At 41.9% G+C, this 18,371-nt stretch overlaps 1 protein-coding gene across 3 annotated transcripts in view; it reads right to left on the bottom strand.

The window, feature by feature from the left end:
• Positions 1-17,345, bottom strand: part of DDI2 (DDI proteasomal shuttling factor 2) — a 43,309-nt gene extending 25,964 nt beyond the window's left edge. The window contains exons 1-5 of one of the 3 annotated variants that reach the window (XM_055419278.2): positions 16,993-17,343; positions 8,481-8,610; positions 5,624-5,860; positions 3,715-3,841; positions 4-131 (exon numbers count right to left, since the gene is read on the bottom strand). In XM_055419278.2, the coding sequence (XP_055275253.1) occupies positions 4-131; positions 3,715-3,841; positions 5,624-5,860; positions 8,481-8,610; positions 16,993-17,130 (760 nt within the window). In that variant the 5' untranslated portion in view covers positions 17,131-17,343. Of the gene's footprint in view, positions 1-3; positions 132-3,714; positions 3,842-5,623; positions 5,861-8,480; positions 8,611-16,992 lie in introns of all 3 variants that reach the window. The other 2 variants (XM_088845346.1, XR_016039609.1) reach the window with 2 other exon arrangements.
• Between the last annotated feature and the right edge of the window lie 1,026 nt (positions 17,346-18,371).

Raw genomic sequence — 18,371 nt, 5'->3', positions numbered from 1 at the left:
CACCTGAGTCAACAAAGGCTTTCACAGGATGTCCATTCACTTTGCAGTTAATATAAAGCATCACTACTTGGCCAAAACTTTCCGGAGCCTCTTCCATGGCTATTGTCATGTTTTCCTCAATGTTTTGTTGCCTGTAACAAATCAAAACCAGGTATACTAATTGCATTGTTTCCATGAAGACAAATCTGTTTCAAAGTCACATATCATATGCTCCAACTAAAGCGGCTGAGTCACGGAAATGACAATTGGTGCTTTACCCTGAAATATGTGATCTAGTAGGAGGAAGTGAGATACATCATTGGCAGAAAATCTAAAGGCATATAAATTACCTTCACGTAAAAACAATTTTGTTCCCTTTACAAGTTCAGAAACAGGAAAATAAACTGGTAACCAAGGGTAACAACCTGCTTCATCCTGTAGGTTAGAATTTTACTAATGTTCCAATTTAAACTGAGGGTTTACTGGGTATCTGGGTACATTTCCTACATCCACTGCATTAAAAATAGTTTACAAATATAATATACAGGTGTTTCAACTGCTTGAATTGCATCTGCTGCTTAATTTTCAAGTCTGGGTGTCTAATCTGTGAAATGAGGACAATGATTTCTATTGCAGGACTGCTGAGAGGTATAAAGCATCTAGCATACAATGCTAAGGGCAGATGCTCAAAAATATCTACCTACTTAGGTACCTGTTAGAAAACTATACATACCTGTATAAGTCATATTTCACCCAGTCCATCAAAACATTTCTTCAAAAATGGAATGCATTCTAACATGAGAAAAGCACATAAGGAGGAGTTCCAGCTTATTCTAACATCTAAGGTCTTCATTCCCAGCTATTTTTATTTTTTTTTAAGTTTTTTAATGTGGATCATTTTTAAAAGTTTTTTAAATTGAATTTGCTACAACACTGCCTCTGTTTTATGTTTCATTTTTTTGACCCCGAGGCATGTGGGATCTTAGCTTCCTAACCAGGGACGGAACCTGCACCCCCTGCATGGGAAGGTGAAGTCTTAACCACTGGACCACCAGGGAAGTCCCCAGCCTACTGTCTTTGTGGGAACACAATCACATTATTCATTCACATACTGTCTTATTATACACAGTTCCTTTCATACTGCACTGGCAGAACTGTGTGCTCCTGACAGAGACTGCATGGGCTGCAAAGCCTAAAATACTTACTATCTGGCTCCTCATGGAAAAAGTTTGCTGACCTCTATTCCTGACTGTGCTTCCCAGTGGGCTCAGTGGTAAAGAAAACACCAGCCAATGCATGAGCCACCGGAGGCAAGGATTTGATCCTTGGGTTGGGAAGATTCCCTGGAGGAGGAAAGAGCAACTCGCTCCAATATTCTTGCCTGGGAAATGCCATGGACAGAGGAGCTTGGCAGGCTATAGTCCATGTGGTCACAGAAGTCAGACTCGACTGAGTGAGCATGCATGCACATTCTAGACTGCAGCGCTTGTCCCTTTTGAAATAATACTCTAGCTTAATTGCATTGACGGTTTTACCAGACAGTCTGTAATAAAATATTAAACTTCTCAGAAAGTCAAGGTAAACTTGTTCAGTCAGGCAAATAGGAAAGCTACTATATACCTCAATGTACATGTACCCTGTGTAACCACTGGTGTAGCACACCAAATTAAACTGCCACAGGCATTTAATACAGTTACACAGCTTTTCTCGTCGGTCACGTAACTAAATCTATTGTCTTATTAATACATATATGTGAAATTCAGAAAAATGGTACAGATGAACCTATTTGCAGGGCAAGAATAGAGACACAGATGTAGAGAATGAACATGTGGACACAGCGGGGCAAGGGAAGGGTGGGAGGAACTGGGACATTGGGATTGACATCTGTGTACTGCCATGGGTAAAACATACAGCTAGTGGGAACCTGCTGGAAATCTGCTGTATAGCGCAGGGAGCCCAGCTCAGTGCTGTGGTGACCTAGAGGGGAGGGAAAGGTAGGAGGGAGGGAGGTCCAAGAGAGAAGGGATATATGTATACATACAGCTGATTCGCTTCGTTGTAGTGTGGAAACTAACACAACACTGTAAAGTAATTATACCCCAATTTTAAAAAACCAACCAAACAAAAAAACCCCTAAAATTAGTTGTGCACTCCTAACTTTACATTAACTCCAACCAAGCTAAGTTTCAACAAAAAAACTGCCTGAAATAATACTTGTTACTTTGGCTACCCTAGGCTCTATGTCACTTCATGGACACAAGGTTTTCTCCTTTAAAAGAATAAACGCTTGGTCCCAGTTCTTCTACCTCCCCCTGGGAAGAAACATGAGCCATGTGAATGTGCCTCATTTCACTTCTCTTCCAACAGTTCCATGTCATGGTTTGGCTATGATGCTCCTCGCTCTCTGTCCTCACCCCCACTTTCCCGGCTTGAATGCAACTGTCCCCGAGAGGAGTTATGTCAGGTCCCCTTACAGCTACAATGTGGTCTAGCTAGGAAAACACAAATATCTCGCCATTTCTCTGCACAGGTTTAATTCATGAAATAGTTGATAGTATCTGATACAATTAATGGGAACACTTATACAAACAAGAACACAAGGGAATGGCTTAGGGCTGTCAACTGATTCTGGCATATTTACATTTCTTTGATTTCAAAGGTACTCAGAGAAATAAGAAAACCTTTATTTGACTTCCAAGCTGACAATGACCAAGTCAGGCTTAAGTAACCAAAGATGATGATCAGGCCCCTAATGTAGTCCTGTTACAGTCACACTGTTCTCAGTCATACTATAGCCTTCAATTAGCAATAAAAACTGAATCTGGGTTGGGAGAAAGCAGCTGCTCCTTTATTCTAAGGGACTGACTGAACTGCATCCTGCTTGAGACCAGGAAGGGGATCAAGGCAGGCGTTAGCATCCTTGGGCCCACACCTTAAGATTCTGATTCATCAGACTGGGGAGTAAAGCCCAAACACCTCCATTTTTAAGAGCTTCTCCTATGACCTTATGTTGCCCCAGATGAGAACCACAGCATCAGAGAATCTGGAGCTGGAAACAAGTCCTGCTGTCATTTTACCTGCTGAGCCCAGCAAAAGAACTGTGGAAGGAAAAAAGACTTAGGACAGTAAGGTTCCTCTTTGCACAGTTCTCTCTAATCCAATCATGTCCAAGTCCTGGATTTAATCAGAGCTTGTTATGTTTGAGGAGCGCCCAATGAGTTTGAGTAGCCAGCCCACTAGTCTCACCAAACTGGGGACTTCTGCTCAGCCCTGGGAGCATCAACCTGGAGTTGCCTTAATAACATGCTGTGGGTTAGTCGGGGAGTCTTTCCTTATGCTTTCAGTGCTGCGGGCAGCATGCAAGAGCTTAGTTCCTTGACTAGGGAGTAAACCTGTGCCCCCTGTGGTGGGGTCTTAACCAGCACTTAAGCCAGGACTTAACCAGCACTGGGACCTCTAGGAAAGTTTCCAAGTCTCTTTATTAAAATTTTAGAAGAGAAAGTCATTAAGTTAGGTAGCTGTACCTTTGTAATGTTGAATCAAAATGCGAGGAAAACGGAAGAGAGAATAAACCAGAAGATTGAACCTACTGTTTCAGTAGGTTTTCAGTAGGTTTTACATAAATGCAAAATAAGGAATCCACCTCAAAGCAGATGCCCAAAGAATATAAGATCACCTGCAGTTTGGGAAATCTGGATTCTCTAGATCTTGCTCTTTGGGCAAAGGAGTTATTACCTTATATCTTCTTCTATCTTTGCCTGAGCTTCAAGATCAAAAGGGTCCGCAGAAAAGAGACGAATCCTTTCTTGCTCTCTCCGGGCTCGGTCCTGTTGCTGCTCCACCAGGACCCTAGAAAATCTCTCTGCAAGAATGGGGTGGGGGTGGTGGTGGTGATCTTAAGAATCATTATATTTTCTTTATTAGTACTTTTCCAAATCAAACAATTTCTCAAGATAACAACTGTAAAAGATGCAGAAGGGATGGCTAAAAATCATTTAAGATGAGCAATTAATGTTTACTTTCTATTCTTGGAGGCAAAGATTACTTTTTTACCTAAATTTAGTGTAAAGAAATAATGTACTTGCAAACGCCATCTCAGAGATGATGACTTTTCAACCTAAATCAGTGGAGAATGACCCTCAGTGTGGCAGATAGATGACCCTCCCCTTCCCTCTCCCCACCATTATTATCCTATTACCTAGAAATAAAATAGAGCATTACCGTCCCTCTTTTCCTCTTCTAGTTTCGTCTCCTTTACAATAGTCTCTGCTTTAAAGCAGATAAACTATAAGCAAACTACTGTTAGCCTATCTGTATTACCTGATGGATTTTAAGCAGAAAAATCAGTAAAGAGAAAACACTGCTTGCGATAAGATGTATGTTACAAAAACCACCTTTATTTGATATTTCTTAGATGTGAGTACATTCAAATGCATAAATGTAAAAGTGCCATCATCATGGTCTTTGGCAATTAGATATGCTGCAAAAGAAATTAGAGAAACCAAGATAATGGTCATATGAACTAATACACACAGCATGGATGAATCTAAAAAACACCAAGTTGAGTGAAAGAAGCTTGACACAAGGAAGGACATAAGGTATGATTCCATCTATATCAAAATAAAAATTAGGCAAAAACTGACCCATGATAAGTATCAGAATAGAGGGAGCCGATAAGGGGTGGAAACTGACTTAGAAGAAAACATACTGGAGCTTTCAGGAGTGACAGAAATGTTCTATATTTTGACTAGGGTGCTGGTTACAATAATTTGTCAAAACTCAATCAACTGTATGCTTATAATATAAGTATTTCCTTACAGGGAAATATTACCTAAACTTAAAAAATGGTTACTGACGAATGAGTCATTAAGTGTCTGTTTGTTCTAAAATTTAATTGGTAGGGTTTCACAAACCCAGAATTAAAAAACTGGAGAAATCTACAGAGAAAACTGTCATAAAGATGACTAAAAATGAATGTTCTGTTAAATACAAGAATGGCTCAAATACAGCTCCAAATAAACTTTTGGACAGTTGGTGACAGCCCCACTATCATTAAATTTGGGGTGAATGGGAATAAAGGGGTTGCATTCTGCCATACAGGCTGATGCTACCGGACCTGTTTTCCTGGAACTAAAATAATTTCATCTGGCATCAGCTGGTTAACTGGCACTCTCTTGAACTGAGGGTCTAACAAAACAGACCGAAATACCAGTACCTGGCTATTGCAAATAGTATCTGCAAACAAACAAAAAAAACCCACACAAAAACAAACTAAAATCTCTTGCATCACTATGCTGTACACCTGAAACGAAAGCGATATTGTAAATCACTTATTCTCCAATTAAAAAAGACCTGTACCTGGGTTATATGCTGCTGAAATAATTAGGAAAAAAAAAAAAAGAGGAACGAAGGGGACTGGTTGAATGGTATTTCAGAATTCTAGATATCCCTAAAGTCTGTCACTATTGCCAACTAACCAGTCTTTGATATTAGCACTAATTTACCTCTCACAGACCAACTGATATGTTCAAGAAGTCATGTGACTCAGTGGGCTGAACAGACCAGTTGCCTGAATTTCTCCCCATTTGCTGTGAAACTATTCACCTCAGGTCAGCCTGACGGCCTTCCAATTTTATAAGCTTACCAAGATCTCCACTGAGCAGAGCGTCTGCCAAGGGTGGATTGCGTTCCTTCAGCAAGGACAGCTCATGGGGGTTGGCCAGCAACATGTCTCGGAGTAAGGCTGGATTGTCCAAGCCCTGAGGAGATGAAGCTATTTCTCCAGGAGCTGAGTGGGACTGCTGTACTCCTGGTGGCTGGCGCTGCCGGGTGTTTGACGTGCCAGGCACAGCTATGCTACGGAAGTCTATTCGGGGTAAGTCTGTTGGGGAGAATTGATTCAAAGTTTACTTCAAATGACTCCATAAGAACAAGTATTTGAAGGAAGCAGCCAATTTGCACATACGTGGTATGTATTAGTAGTAGGTGGTAACCATAGACATTCTGAATGCCCTTTTCCTGGTTCTTTCTCATGCTGACTTTGAATATAAAGACTGCAGTCCAAGAGTGAATAGGCAGGAAAGAATAGAAAGAGAAAAACATGGGTTTGGGAGGTGGTAGGGATAAGGAGACAATGGTAATAATCTCAAATTTGGGGTTGATAAAATATCCCAGGATAGTAAGTTTTTACTTACTCATGTCTTAAAAAAAAGGAAAAAAAAAAATCAAAGTCAGTCTCAAATATAGCCACATAAATCTGAATGCGGTTCTTAAGAAAAATCCTAGTCTGCTTTGACATATGCTTCAAAAAGCCCTGACATCCTGGGTAAAGAATACTATATATACCAAATGAATGTTAGACGTTAACTTCTACAGGTATGTGCTACACACATTAGTGCTTTGAACTGATGCTTTCATCTGTGCATCAGTGCTCACTCTTCTCATACCCTGGGGAGCCCGTGGGTGTAATCATTTCACAGAAGAGGAAAAAAGAAAAGGAATCACACAGGTTCTCAGTGCTGAGCACACCAAAAGATTTCACAGCCCACATCCCAGGTTCCATACTCCAGGGTGAGCTGACCTTATTAAAATGAAAGAAAAATAAAAGGGAGCTTTACCCAAAGGACCCACATATCGTATGATTCCATTTGTGAAATGTCCAGAATAGGAAAATATGGAGACAGAAAGTAGATTGATGGTTGCTGAGGGTCAGGAGGTGTGAGGGCAGATGGGGAATGACTGCTAATGGGTACACAGTTTTTTGTAAAGATGATGAAAATGTGCTAAAACTGATCATAGTGATGGATGCACAATTCTGAATATACTAAAAATCATGAATTGCACCCTTTAAACAAGTGAACTGTGTGGTAGTGAATGATATCTCAATAAAGCTGCTATTGGAAAAAAAAAAAAAGAGCTGTATTATTAAACAGGGAAAAGAAAACAAACACAGAACCCAAGTATGTAGCCAGAATGATGGCCTAAGACTGAGGGAACCCACATTTCTTCAACCCTAAAATGTATCTGATGACTGTACCTGTTCCAAGTCTGGGGCTGTCCTGAAGACTTTTGGACCGCAACTAGAAAAAGGGAATGCTTACACCCATGCGTAAAGTTTCAGCCTCTTAGCATGGGTTCAACTAGGCACTTTTTGTCAAACAGCCCTCAGAGGGCAGTGTGTGTGCATGTATGTATACATGCACGTGAACTCTGAGCCAGTGAAGAAAGTGAAGTGAAAAAGATGATCTCTGTGTAGCAGCTAATCTAGGTCAACCAGCAAAACATATATGGTTGGGAGGGTCCGCCTTATGGGGTGAGAAATTTTCATCTCAACTGTGTTATCTTGAGAGTCCACTCACTTCAGAATAATTTTGAAAAAACCTGTCTACGTTAACCAGACTGCCTCCCCTCCCCCATCTAGTGGCTTCTCTTGATCCTGTGGCACAGTCAGGAAAAACAAAAAACAGTGAATCTCCAGAACTAACAATTTCACCCAATTGACCACAGGAAGACTTGGGTTTGACTGACGGGTATATCTCAATCACTTCTCTTTCTAAAGTTTAACAGTAACCCCCAGGGAATAACATAGTTCAGAAATGACAGGAACAGGACTTGATGGTCTCTCACAGCTCCAGCTTCAGGCTGAATGGAAGCACTGTGTTCTGAACTGGAGTCTTTCATCACCCAGACACCTAAACTTCTTTGAGAATCTGAAGCAAGCTATGGACCATCTCCTCATCAAATGCACACACACACACCACTCTGCACACTATTTCAAGGACATGGAAACTTCCTAATTCACAGTGTACAGATTCTAGATGTAGTGTCTAAAACAAGTAACAGTTTCTTTTTCATGATTAACAAAGCTGGTGGGAAAAAAACAGAACTTGGTGGTCCAACTGCTTACTGTTCATAAGGCTCAGAGTAATGGAGAAAGCACCAAGTTTTAAATCCTGTGCTGTCACTTACTAGCTATGCAACTTTGGAAATGATTATTTAAAAATCAGAGCTTCATCTACTAATGGTAAGAAATTGTCAAGAGATATCTTTTCTCCTATTACTGTTATGGGATGAAATGTGGGTGCAAGTGCCTGGCTAACTGTAAAATGCTCAGCAAAGGCCTGTCACTGATGGCCAAACACAAAGCAGCAAAAGTCAGCCATGAAGCACAGACACCTGCGGCTTCTTAAGTCCTTCCCTGGGATAAAATGACGGCTGATAACAACAAAACCTAACGTTTACTGAGAAGACTTGCTCTGTGCTGAAGGTTTCACATGCATTATTCTCCCATTAACTCTAGGAGTTGTGCTTAATTACAGCACCTGTCTTACAGATGAGGAAATGGACTCAGAGATGTTAACATGTCCAAAGTTATCCAGCAAGCAAGCAGCACAGTCAGGATTTGTATCCTTGTAGTCTGAATCCAAGGCGAATCCAAGACTTGGAACTATGCTATCTACTAATGCTTGCCAGGGCTGTGAAATCATTACAAGCTGCCTTACTTGGGAACTGCACTGAAGGCCGAGGGTCTGCATTCTCCTTCTGTCGTAAAATCACAACATCACCATCTTTTAAGCCGTAAGACGCCAGTGATCTGTGGTTGTCTGTGAGAGGCCTTTCAGCGTAGACAATCTACAACCAGAAAAAGATTTGAACAGTATAAAGCTCTGAGCAGTAACACAGCACAGAACAGAAAGACCACAGTTTTCCTCTTCATTGGAGAGTGTCACTCCCTGCTCAAACCCTCCAGCGATTTCCCATCACACCTAGAATAAAAGCCAAAATCCTTCCCGTAAAGGCCCAAACAGTTTGGTTCCCGGCTCCCCCACGACCTCATCTCATACCATGCTTCAGTTCAGTTCAGTTCAGCCGCTCAGCTGTGTCCGACTCTCCGCGACCCCATGACTGCTGTTCCTCAAATAACACCGGCAACTTCTCCCTCAAGGCTGTTTCACTTGTTGTTCTCTTTACCTGAGGAACGTTCTTTCCCAGGTTTTTTTTTTTTAAGGTTTCTGATCAAACATTACCCCTTCAGAGTCCTTCCCTAATGACCCTACTTAGGACACAGCCTCGCTTCCCATATTATATACTTATTTCTTTATGGTCTCTCTGTCCCATGAAAAAGTAAGATGCTCTGAGGACAAGGACTTTGCTTTTTTCACCATATCCAAAATGCCTAGAACAGGGCCCTGGAAGAGGAATAATGCCCAAGTATTAGCTGAATTAAAGGACAAATGGATCTATGGGAGGTAGACAATTTTAGATTTAATATTTAGCAGAGACGGAAATGGAGATGATTTGTTCTGGGGATGATAAGTACAATACTATTAAATAATATGTTGACTCCCCATCCACAAGTTTTAGTGAGACATAACTGACATATAATACTGTATTAGTTTTGGTTGTACAACATGATAATTTGATATACGTATGTAATATAAAATGATCACCATATATTTCGTTAACGTCTGTAACCCCAGAGAGTCATAAAAATTTTCTTCTTGTTATGAGAACTTTTAAGATCTACCCTTAGCAACTTTTAAAAACATGATACAGTGTTAATTCCAGTCACCCTGCAAGACATGACATCCTCACGTGTCTGTTTCTTTTTGTTTGGCTGTGCTGGGTCTTAGTCGCGGCACCAATGGGATCTAGTTCCCTGACCAAGGACTGAATTCGGGCCTCCTGCTCTGGGAGTCTTAGACACTGGACCACCAGTGAAGTAGCCCTCACGTGTCCACCTTTAAATCCTCTCCCACTTTGGCAAGTCTGAGAGGTTCCAAATATTAAGTTCTTCCTTCTCTTCAACCATCCTCAAACTTTTATCACTCTTATGTTTATGAGCAGAAGATAAAAGCGGGAGAAATTCAGAAAAGCACAATTAAACACAGATGGAAAAAAGGATCAGGGATGTACAATAATAAAAATACTTGTATGATATGCAATCAAACACTGAAGAAAGCCTGAGAGCACAAAAACAGATGAAAAGGCGGGCTGTGAAAAGAACAAGAGATACACAATGGATACACTACGATTTTACCATGAAGGATGTAAAAGCCTACCCTGCATTATGACCTACTCAGTAGAGAGTCATTCAGAATAAACAGAGGCTCTCACTGGTTTTCTCGCTAATGACTCACCTTCCATGAGGCCACTGGTAAACTGAGGAACCTGAGTTCTGTCCTGACTCTGACGAGGCCCCCATCACTCAGCTGGTCTGGGCTTCACATTTTCCATTTGTCAAGCATGTAGTTGGGGCGAGATAATGAGACCTACACACAGCTGTCCCTTCCCCGTCCTGCTGCTATACCACCATTTCACAGTGTTTCCTCACACGGCCTCACAGCTCTCACAGCAAAACTGCCTGACACAGAACCTGAAAAATAGAGGATTTAAACTGGGGGGAAAAAAAAAAAGATCTGCCATATCTGCTCTCAGAAGCTGCACTTACATAAGACATAGAAGAAGAAACTGAATTTAGTTGCTTCCAAAATCAAATACTTCCGGGGTTGAGCCAAAAAAAAGGATTTGCAGAGTTCGTAGCTTGAATTTTATTTCATAAGCTCTGTACAGGACTAGGAAAAGTATTGTTAGTACTTACTCTCACTTGCAAAGTTAAAACATGTTACAACAGATTGCAACTGTTATTCTATCAACCTGTTCACACTCCCTGACTTAATAAGTACCTTGAGTACTGTGTTCAGTTGCTCAGTGGTGTCCACAGCCCCCAGGCTTCTCTATCCAGGCAAGAATACTGAAGCAGGATGCCATTTCCTACTCCAGGGGATCCGCTCGACCCAGGAATAGAACCCATGTCTTCTGTCTCCTGCACTGGGAGGTGGATTCTTTACTATTGAGCCACCTGGGAAGCCCACTTAAGCATGTATCTCTTAGTAAAAGTACACCAGGATCAACACAGATGGTTTGCAATACAATCTGAGAGTCATATTAAAAAAAACCACAACAACAACAACAAAAAAAAAACCACAACAAATCTGAAATGACAAGTGTGCTGGGTTGAGGTGTACAGCAAGAAGCGTACCAAGAGAAATGTTACGCAGTCAGCTCCAACAGAGGGGCTTCAACTTTGTGCAGCAACCATAATGGAGGTACCAGTGGCCTAAGGCCTACTGGGTAAGAAATGCAACTACCAGTATATTTAGAGACACGTGATCAATCAACAGGTTCTAACTGCACTGTTTATAAAAGAACATTTACTTATCTATTCAAATAAACCAAACTCAGGAGAATCTGAATGCTCCAATCCACAAGATTATTGAATTTTCTTCAGGCTGTAAATACTCCATGGAAAGCCATATTAAAACAGCAGACAGCTATCACTGGGTGAGCTCCTACCAGAGCCAGCATCTTACTAGGTTCTCACAGTTTCTCGCCTAATCCTCACATTCTCTTGTCTAAGTCTCACAACCATCTTATGAAACAGACATTAACGGTCCCATTTGACATACAGTTAACTGACCTGAGGTTCCAAGGCTATTAAGAGAATTGGGGCTGGGACCACATCTGCCTGACTTTACAGCCATACTCTTTCCTAGAACCACACACAACTTTCCCAAACAGAAGTCCAACATGGCCTGGTGAATTAGCTGGATGACCTTTCCAAGGGCTATTAAGCCACCCATCACCACTAAAGGTGGCTCAGTGGTAAACAATATGCCTGCTAACACAGAGATAAAGGAGATGCAGGTTCAATCCCTTGGCTGGGAAGATCCCCTGAAGGAGGAAATGGTAATCACTCCAGAATTCTTGCCTGGGAAATCCTATGGACAGAGGAACACGGCGGGCTACAGTCCGTGGGGTCGCAAAGAGTCAGACACGACTGAGCACGTACACACGCACCACTAAAGGCCTCTACTCACTAGGGGATCAAAACACGCCCACTGTCCAACACACCCCTTGCCCTGAACAGGAAGAAAGGAGCAATGGCAACTCCTCACTCTTTGGATTCCCATTTTACAGATGCCATACATCATGCTTTTGAACTGTGGTGCTGGAGAAGACTCTTGAGAGTCCCTTGGACTGCAGGGAGATCCAACCAGTCCATTCTAAAGGAGATCAATCCTGGGTGTTCACAGGAAGGACTGATGTTAAAGCTGAAACTCCAATACTTTGGCTACCTCATGCAACGAGTTGACTCACTGGAAAATACTCTGATGCTGGGAAGGATTGGGGGCGGGAGGAGAAGGGGACGACAGAGAATGAGATGGCTGGATGGCATCACAGACTCCATGGACATGAGCATGAGTGAACTCCGGGAGTTGGTGATGGACAGGGAGGCCTGGCGTGCTGTGATTCATGGGGTCGCAAAGAGTCGGACACAACTGAGCGACTGAACTGAACATCAATCCATCACTGTTTAGCTAAACAATTTTTCCTCAGTGGACAACATAATTTAAGAAGCAGGTGGCCTAATCTAACAATCAAAATGTAAGATCCAGGTAGTCACTACTCCCAAACATGTACATGAAATATGGAAGACTGCTATCTGCTCCAATTTCCTAAAAATACTAGACTGGAGAATGTGGGTAAGGAGCAAACATTCTTCATACTGACAAAGCAGCAGACGTATACCATTCTAGTCCAAGGTCACAGATGAGATAGTAGCTTAGTTGAAATTATAACTGCCACAAAGAACTTTTGTTGTTGTTGTTATTGTTGTTAAAACAGGCTTAAGAATCTAAGAAACAATTATTCTGCAACCGACGTCCCAGAATAAGTCTGAATGATTTTTCAACTTAATATGAGACTCCAGGAGATAAATGGTTTCAAATTTCTACCAGTCAAAACAAGTTTTGATAATGGCACTGGTGATTGATGCTTTCTACCATTCATAATATGCAGCTCCAAGATTATAAGGCTCAAAATTCAAGTTTTGCCATTTATAAGAACATACAACAGAAAAATTTATACAGTTACAAGCCTTAATCTCCATAACTGGCACAACTCTTAGTACTTACTCCAGCGTAGACAACCTGGAGATTGAATTCTCGTCTTAGCCAACATTCAGTGATAGACTAATTAATATGACTCCAGAACCTTTAAGTAGGATGTCAACAGTTTCCAGTTTCCTGGTCTCTGAATGAACGACTTCAATCAATCAACAGGTATCATAACAATACATTTCTAGCATTAAGGATCATAAAACAGCCACAAATGCCTTAGAATTAAATTTGAACAGCTTCATAATAGTATCTACCATTAACTGAAAAGGTACTATATACCAAGTGATCTACACATACTATCCCACGTTGACAGTCAGCTTGACTTTTACAACCCTTCTGGAAGATAATTTGGCAACAGTTACTAAAAGCCTCTCAAAAATCTGGCAATTTCATATCTAAGAATTTATCCTAAGAAAACAATCAGAAATGGGGACAAAGCCTTAAGTATAAAGGTATCCTTGGAAATGTTATTCAAATCTGCTTCCAAATGCCTCCAATTAAAATGCCCAGCAATAAACTATTAAATAAATTGTAATACATCTATACGATGATAAATTATGTGGCCATTAAAATGATAAATTGTGAGGATCTGAATGTTAATGGGAGGGGCTTCCCTGGCATTCTAGTGGTTAAGACCCTGAGCTTCCACTGCAGGGGGCACAGATTCAATTCCCGGTTGTGGAACTAAGACTTCTACATGCTGTGCAGTGCAGTCAAAAAAAATGAAAGAAAAAAAATTGAACTGTTACGGGAAAATGTTGACAATGTACTTTGACTAAACAAAGTAAGGGATGAAATTGTTTACTATAGTTCAAGCCACATATTTAAAATATATATTTTAACTATGTAAGAAGAAAAAAGCTTAGGAAAAAAATATACTAAGATGTTAACTGCAGCTATCTGAGTTATAAGGTAATAAATAATAGTGTTCTTCTTCCTCCTTTTGTGTATGTTACAAGTTTTCTGTAATAAACATGTAGTATTTAATAGAAAAGAAATACATGAAAATTACCTGTGAAAACAAGCATGCCAAAATCAGCTACAAAAGAAATTTTCAGTTTCTATTGGTTTAAGATAGTGTTTTACAAACCACAGCACATGCTGTGTGCAGCTTCATTTCCAGGATCATACAGTTACTGCTATTATTTGGTATTTAAATATGCTTTGCATTTGAGAGTACTTACACACCTTGCACACTTTTTTTTGTTAACCACATGCCACCTACAGGGGTAAATTATAACAATGTTTCAAAAATGCAAAGATATTAATTGCAGGTGAAGTTAAGTTCCTAAATTGTTTGAAATTTCTCCAGCCAAGTCTGCATCAAAGCATCAAACAGGGCCATGCCTGGCTTCCAAGCCCACACTTGTGTTAAAAGATGGAACATGCCCAGCTTTAATCACATGTACAAGTAGAGATTGTGTCTATTCTAAATTTGTTATCACTGCATTATAACTACCACAATAACTAGAGCTGTTAAAAACTAACACCCTTTCCCATTGTACCCTCATGCACAATCCATGCCAATCTTGAAAAACTGAATTATAAATCAGTGATCCTTAATGTGGGTCAGACATTCAACATAGTTCTTCAAGGATGCAGGAAGAAAATAGAAAATATTAGAATTTTCATTTCCATTTTAGTTTATCCTTCCTTAAATTCTATCCTGGGCCTGTTTATACTGTACCTAAGGTATTACTTCACGTATATAACTGATGTTCACAGCTATTATATATCCACACATGTAATATACATGCATTTATATTATGCATATACCACTAGTTCATATATATTAATTATATGTATCACAAAGATGAATATTTCAAAATATTTTACTTAGAAGGATACTTAAGCAAAAAAGTTTGCAGATCAGTGGTCTGAAAACACAGTGACAGGAAGTAATAGTCAGGAACAAGAAAAAAATTCCATTTAGAATCGGCATCAGAAATGGAGGTGAAGGAATGACAACAGAGAAGGTAAATAAGAACAGTAAAGGTAAAGAGACCAGGAGAACTTTGAGAGGGAGGAGGATGAGGTGAGTAACAGGGGAGAACCCTGGGAGGTAAAGGAGTGGAAGGGAATACCCCAAGTAAGTCAAAATGATATATATGTGTATAAAAACTACAATGATGTTTACTATTATGATTTGGTGAAAGGAAATGACTCAAGTGTCTAGGGTGGATCCTGTTCCTGCCTGATGGGCAAGCAACTGAAAGACAACCGACCACCAGACATCCTAAAATAGACACTGTGTTAGGTTACAATGGAGCCAACAGAAGAAACTTGAAAAACAGGAGTTGTTTACTGGCTACGTAAGACAGGCTTAACACTAGTTGGAGCCCAGGTTTCCATATGCTAATTTGGCTTGGGAAGGAAGTAAATGCCAAAACACTGATGATGAATAAGAAAGAATTTGGAGTTAGCCTAAACTTTCAATTAGTAAGGTATTCCGAACCTGCCACGCTGGCAGGACAGTGCTTGCCTTGACCATACAATTAATCGTCTTTCACTCTGACACTCTCTTCAATTTATTTACATTTTTGGCTACAGCAAGCTCAAAAAGTGCAGAAATACAGAAATCACAATCTTTGTCTTCTCCCAAGCCCAACAACAAAATCAATTTACATTTTTTTAGTCCACTTACGAACTGGTGGTTGTAAGCAGGGTAAAAGAACAGCCAGAGGGAAGATAACAACTGAAAAGCCACCTTCAAAAATCTGAGTTGATTTTCCCTCCCCACTTAAACTGTTGTTTTGTGGCTCTGTACCTGAGGGATTCACAGACAGGAACTGGATCCTGAGTTTTTCTGGATGCCTTTATAGAAGTTCCAAGAAATCCCTTTTACCAATATCTTAGTATATTTTGCCAGAATGTCAATTTGAGTGACACCCTGTGACCCAAAATAAAGTCTTTCCTGATACTCAGCTTATGCCAACGTTCTAAAGTTCAAAGTGTAAAGGAATACTTCTGAACAAAATATTGACACATTTATTTACCATAACACAGGGTAGAACAAGCTGTAATGAGGCAATAGTTTTTGGAACTATTTCATAACTGCAGTAGGAAATCAAGATTTACCTTCTGGGCCTTGGACGACTTCTATAATTTTATTAATATTTAGACTATGTCCTTCAAGGTCCACTTATCAAGTAAGGATTTAGATGTTTTAGTGTGAAGGCCACGGAGTTAATAGTCACCAATTCTGTTTGGTGGCAGACCCCAAGCATTTTTTGAGAATAAATTACTTTGCTTACTTAAAATGTAAGAGCAGTCGAATTTCTTTCCAGCAGGGTAAGGGAAATGAAACAACCCAATCATACTGAGGCACATTTTAAAGCAAATATCCTCATAAAGTACTGAGCTTTGAACTCACACAGACTTTGAACTGGGATCTAAAAGAAAGGGATCTTGTCACACTACGGGGGAAGAGACCAGAGAAATAGTTCAGATGAACTAATAATTACTTAAAAAATAACAATTTAACCAGAAACGCATGTGGCAGGGAAAAAGAGCATTTCCAAAGACTTCAAAACAAAACGGTGCAAGTCTCAAACTCTTCTTTCACTTAGAGCGTAAATCTTTATATTTAAAGGTAAATTAAATTTACTTAGGCAGGAGCCCTCTCCAAAAAAGCAGGTGAACATTTACCACAGAGATCTGAACTGGTATTTCTGGTTGGGGAAGCAGGATGTATAAGCTGTCGCAAACCTTCTTCTTAGTCTGCGATGACACCCCAAACTCAGGAAATTAAAGAAGGGGCCAAAGTGCCAAAAGGCGGGACGCGCCCCACAGTCCACGCGCCTCTCAGGCTGCAGTGGGTGCGTATGCGGTCAGGTTCTCCGCGTCCTCCCCTAGCACCTCACCCCAAGCTCAGGGTGTGTGGGGGCTGCTACCGATTACAGCTCTCTCCCGGATGCGGGGGTGGGCTGGGAATGGCCATCCAGCTTCCCCTCCACCCCCCCAATTCCTCACCAGCAGCAAAGGGAGGGCTTGAGGCCCCAAGGCGGGAGGGCTAGCTCCACAGGGAGGCCCCGATCGCTGCCCAGCGTACCTGGCTCTCAGCCGCGGGAATGCCGGACTCGAGCTCACACAGAGCGCGGAAGTTGTGCAGCTCAAAATCGGCGTCGACCTGGAGGGAAAAGGTCACCTCGGAGAGGTCCCTCCGCACACAGTACACGGTGAGCAGCATGGCCCGGGCCCGACCCAGCTCGGCTCGGCCCGGCCTCGGCGCGGAGCGACGGGGCGGCGGCGGGGCCTGGCTGGTGCTGCAGGCTGACGGCGCGGGTTGCTCGCTCGCCCGCCCGCTCGCTCGCTCCTTCCCTCCCTCACACACGCTCAGTGACTCACTCCCTCCCGCCCTCACCAGTAAGCACGGCCGCCACCACCCGCCTGCAACTCCGTCTGCCTGCCTGCCGGCCTGCCTCCCACCGCTGCCGCCAAGCGCGCCGGCCGCCCGGCGCCCCGCCCCGCCGCAACGCGAATGCCGTAAAGCCCGCCTGGCCCGCTCCGCCTTCGCGGCGCAGCGACGGGGCAGGGCGGGAAGCAGGAAAGGGTTAGAGGAGTCGTGGGAGGAGAGAGTGAAGAAGGGTGAGGCCCCGGAAAGGGATGCGGAAAAAGGAAAAAGTATTCATCGCTTGATCTAATAAGTAACGTCTGTGGAGGACTACAAAATCTTATTTATTCATCCAACAGGCACTTATTGAGTGCCAGTTGGCAAATATCCACCTGGGTACAGAAATGCGTAAAAATAAAAGCCTTTGCCCTTAAGGAACTCTCAAGCTGATAATGGAGATTGACAACCAAGCAGATTGTTCTAAGACAAATTTTCCAACGTAGAAAATTGAGGCTAAGGGATCTTGCTTTTCTTATGATGATGATCAGTTCAGTTCAGTTCAGTCGCTCAGTCGTGTCCGACTCTTTGCGACCCCATAGCACGCCAGGCCTCCCTGTCCATCACCAACTCCCGGAGTTCACTCAAACTCACCTCCCTTGAGTCGGTGATGCCATCCAGCCATCTCATTCTCTGTCGTCCCCTTCTCCTCCTGCCCCCAATCCCTCCCAGCATCAGAGTCTTTTCCAGTGAGTCAACTCGTCGCATGAGGTGGCCAAAGTATTGCAGTTTCAGCTTTAGCATCAGTCCTTCCAATGAACACCCAGGATTGATCTCCTTTAGAATGGACTGGTTGGATCTCCTTGCAGTCCAAGGGACTCTCAAGAGTCTTCTCCAGCACCACAGTTCAAAAGCATCAATTCTTCGGCGATCAGCTTTCTTCACAGTCCAACTCTCACATCCATACATGACTACTGCAAAAACCATAGCTTTGTCTAGACAGACCTTTGTTGGCAAAGTAATGTCTCTGCTTTTTAATATGCTGTCCAGGTTGGTCATAACTTTTCTTCTGAGGAGCAAGTGTCTTTTAATTTCATGGC

Source organism: Moschus berezovskii, chromosome 17 (genome assembly GCF_049115385.1).
Source record: "Moschus berezovskii isolate FMDL1 chromosome 17, NW_MosBer_1.0, whole genome shotgun sequence".
Taxonomy (NCBI): domain Eukaryota; kingdom Metazoa; phylum Chordata; class Mammalia; order Artiodactyla; family Moschidae; genus Moschus; species Moschus berezovskii.
The sequence above is the reverse complement of the archived record's forward strand: the minus strand, read 5'-3'. Positions and strand labels throughout refer to the sequence as shown.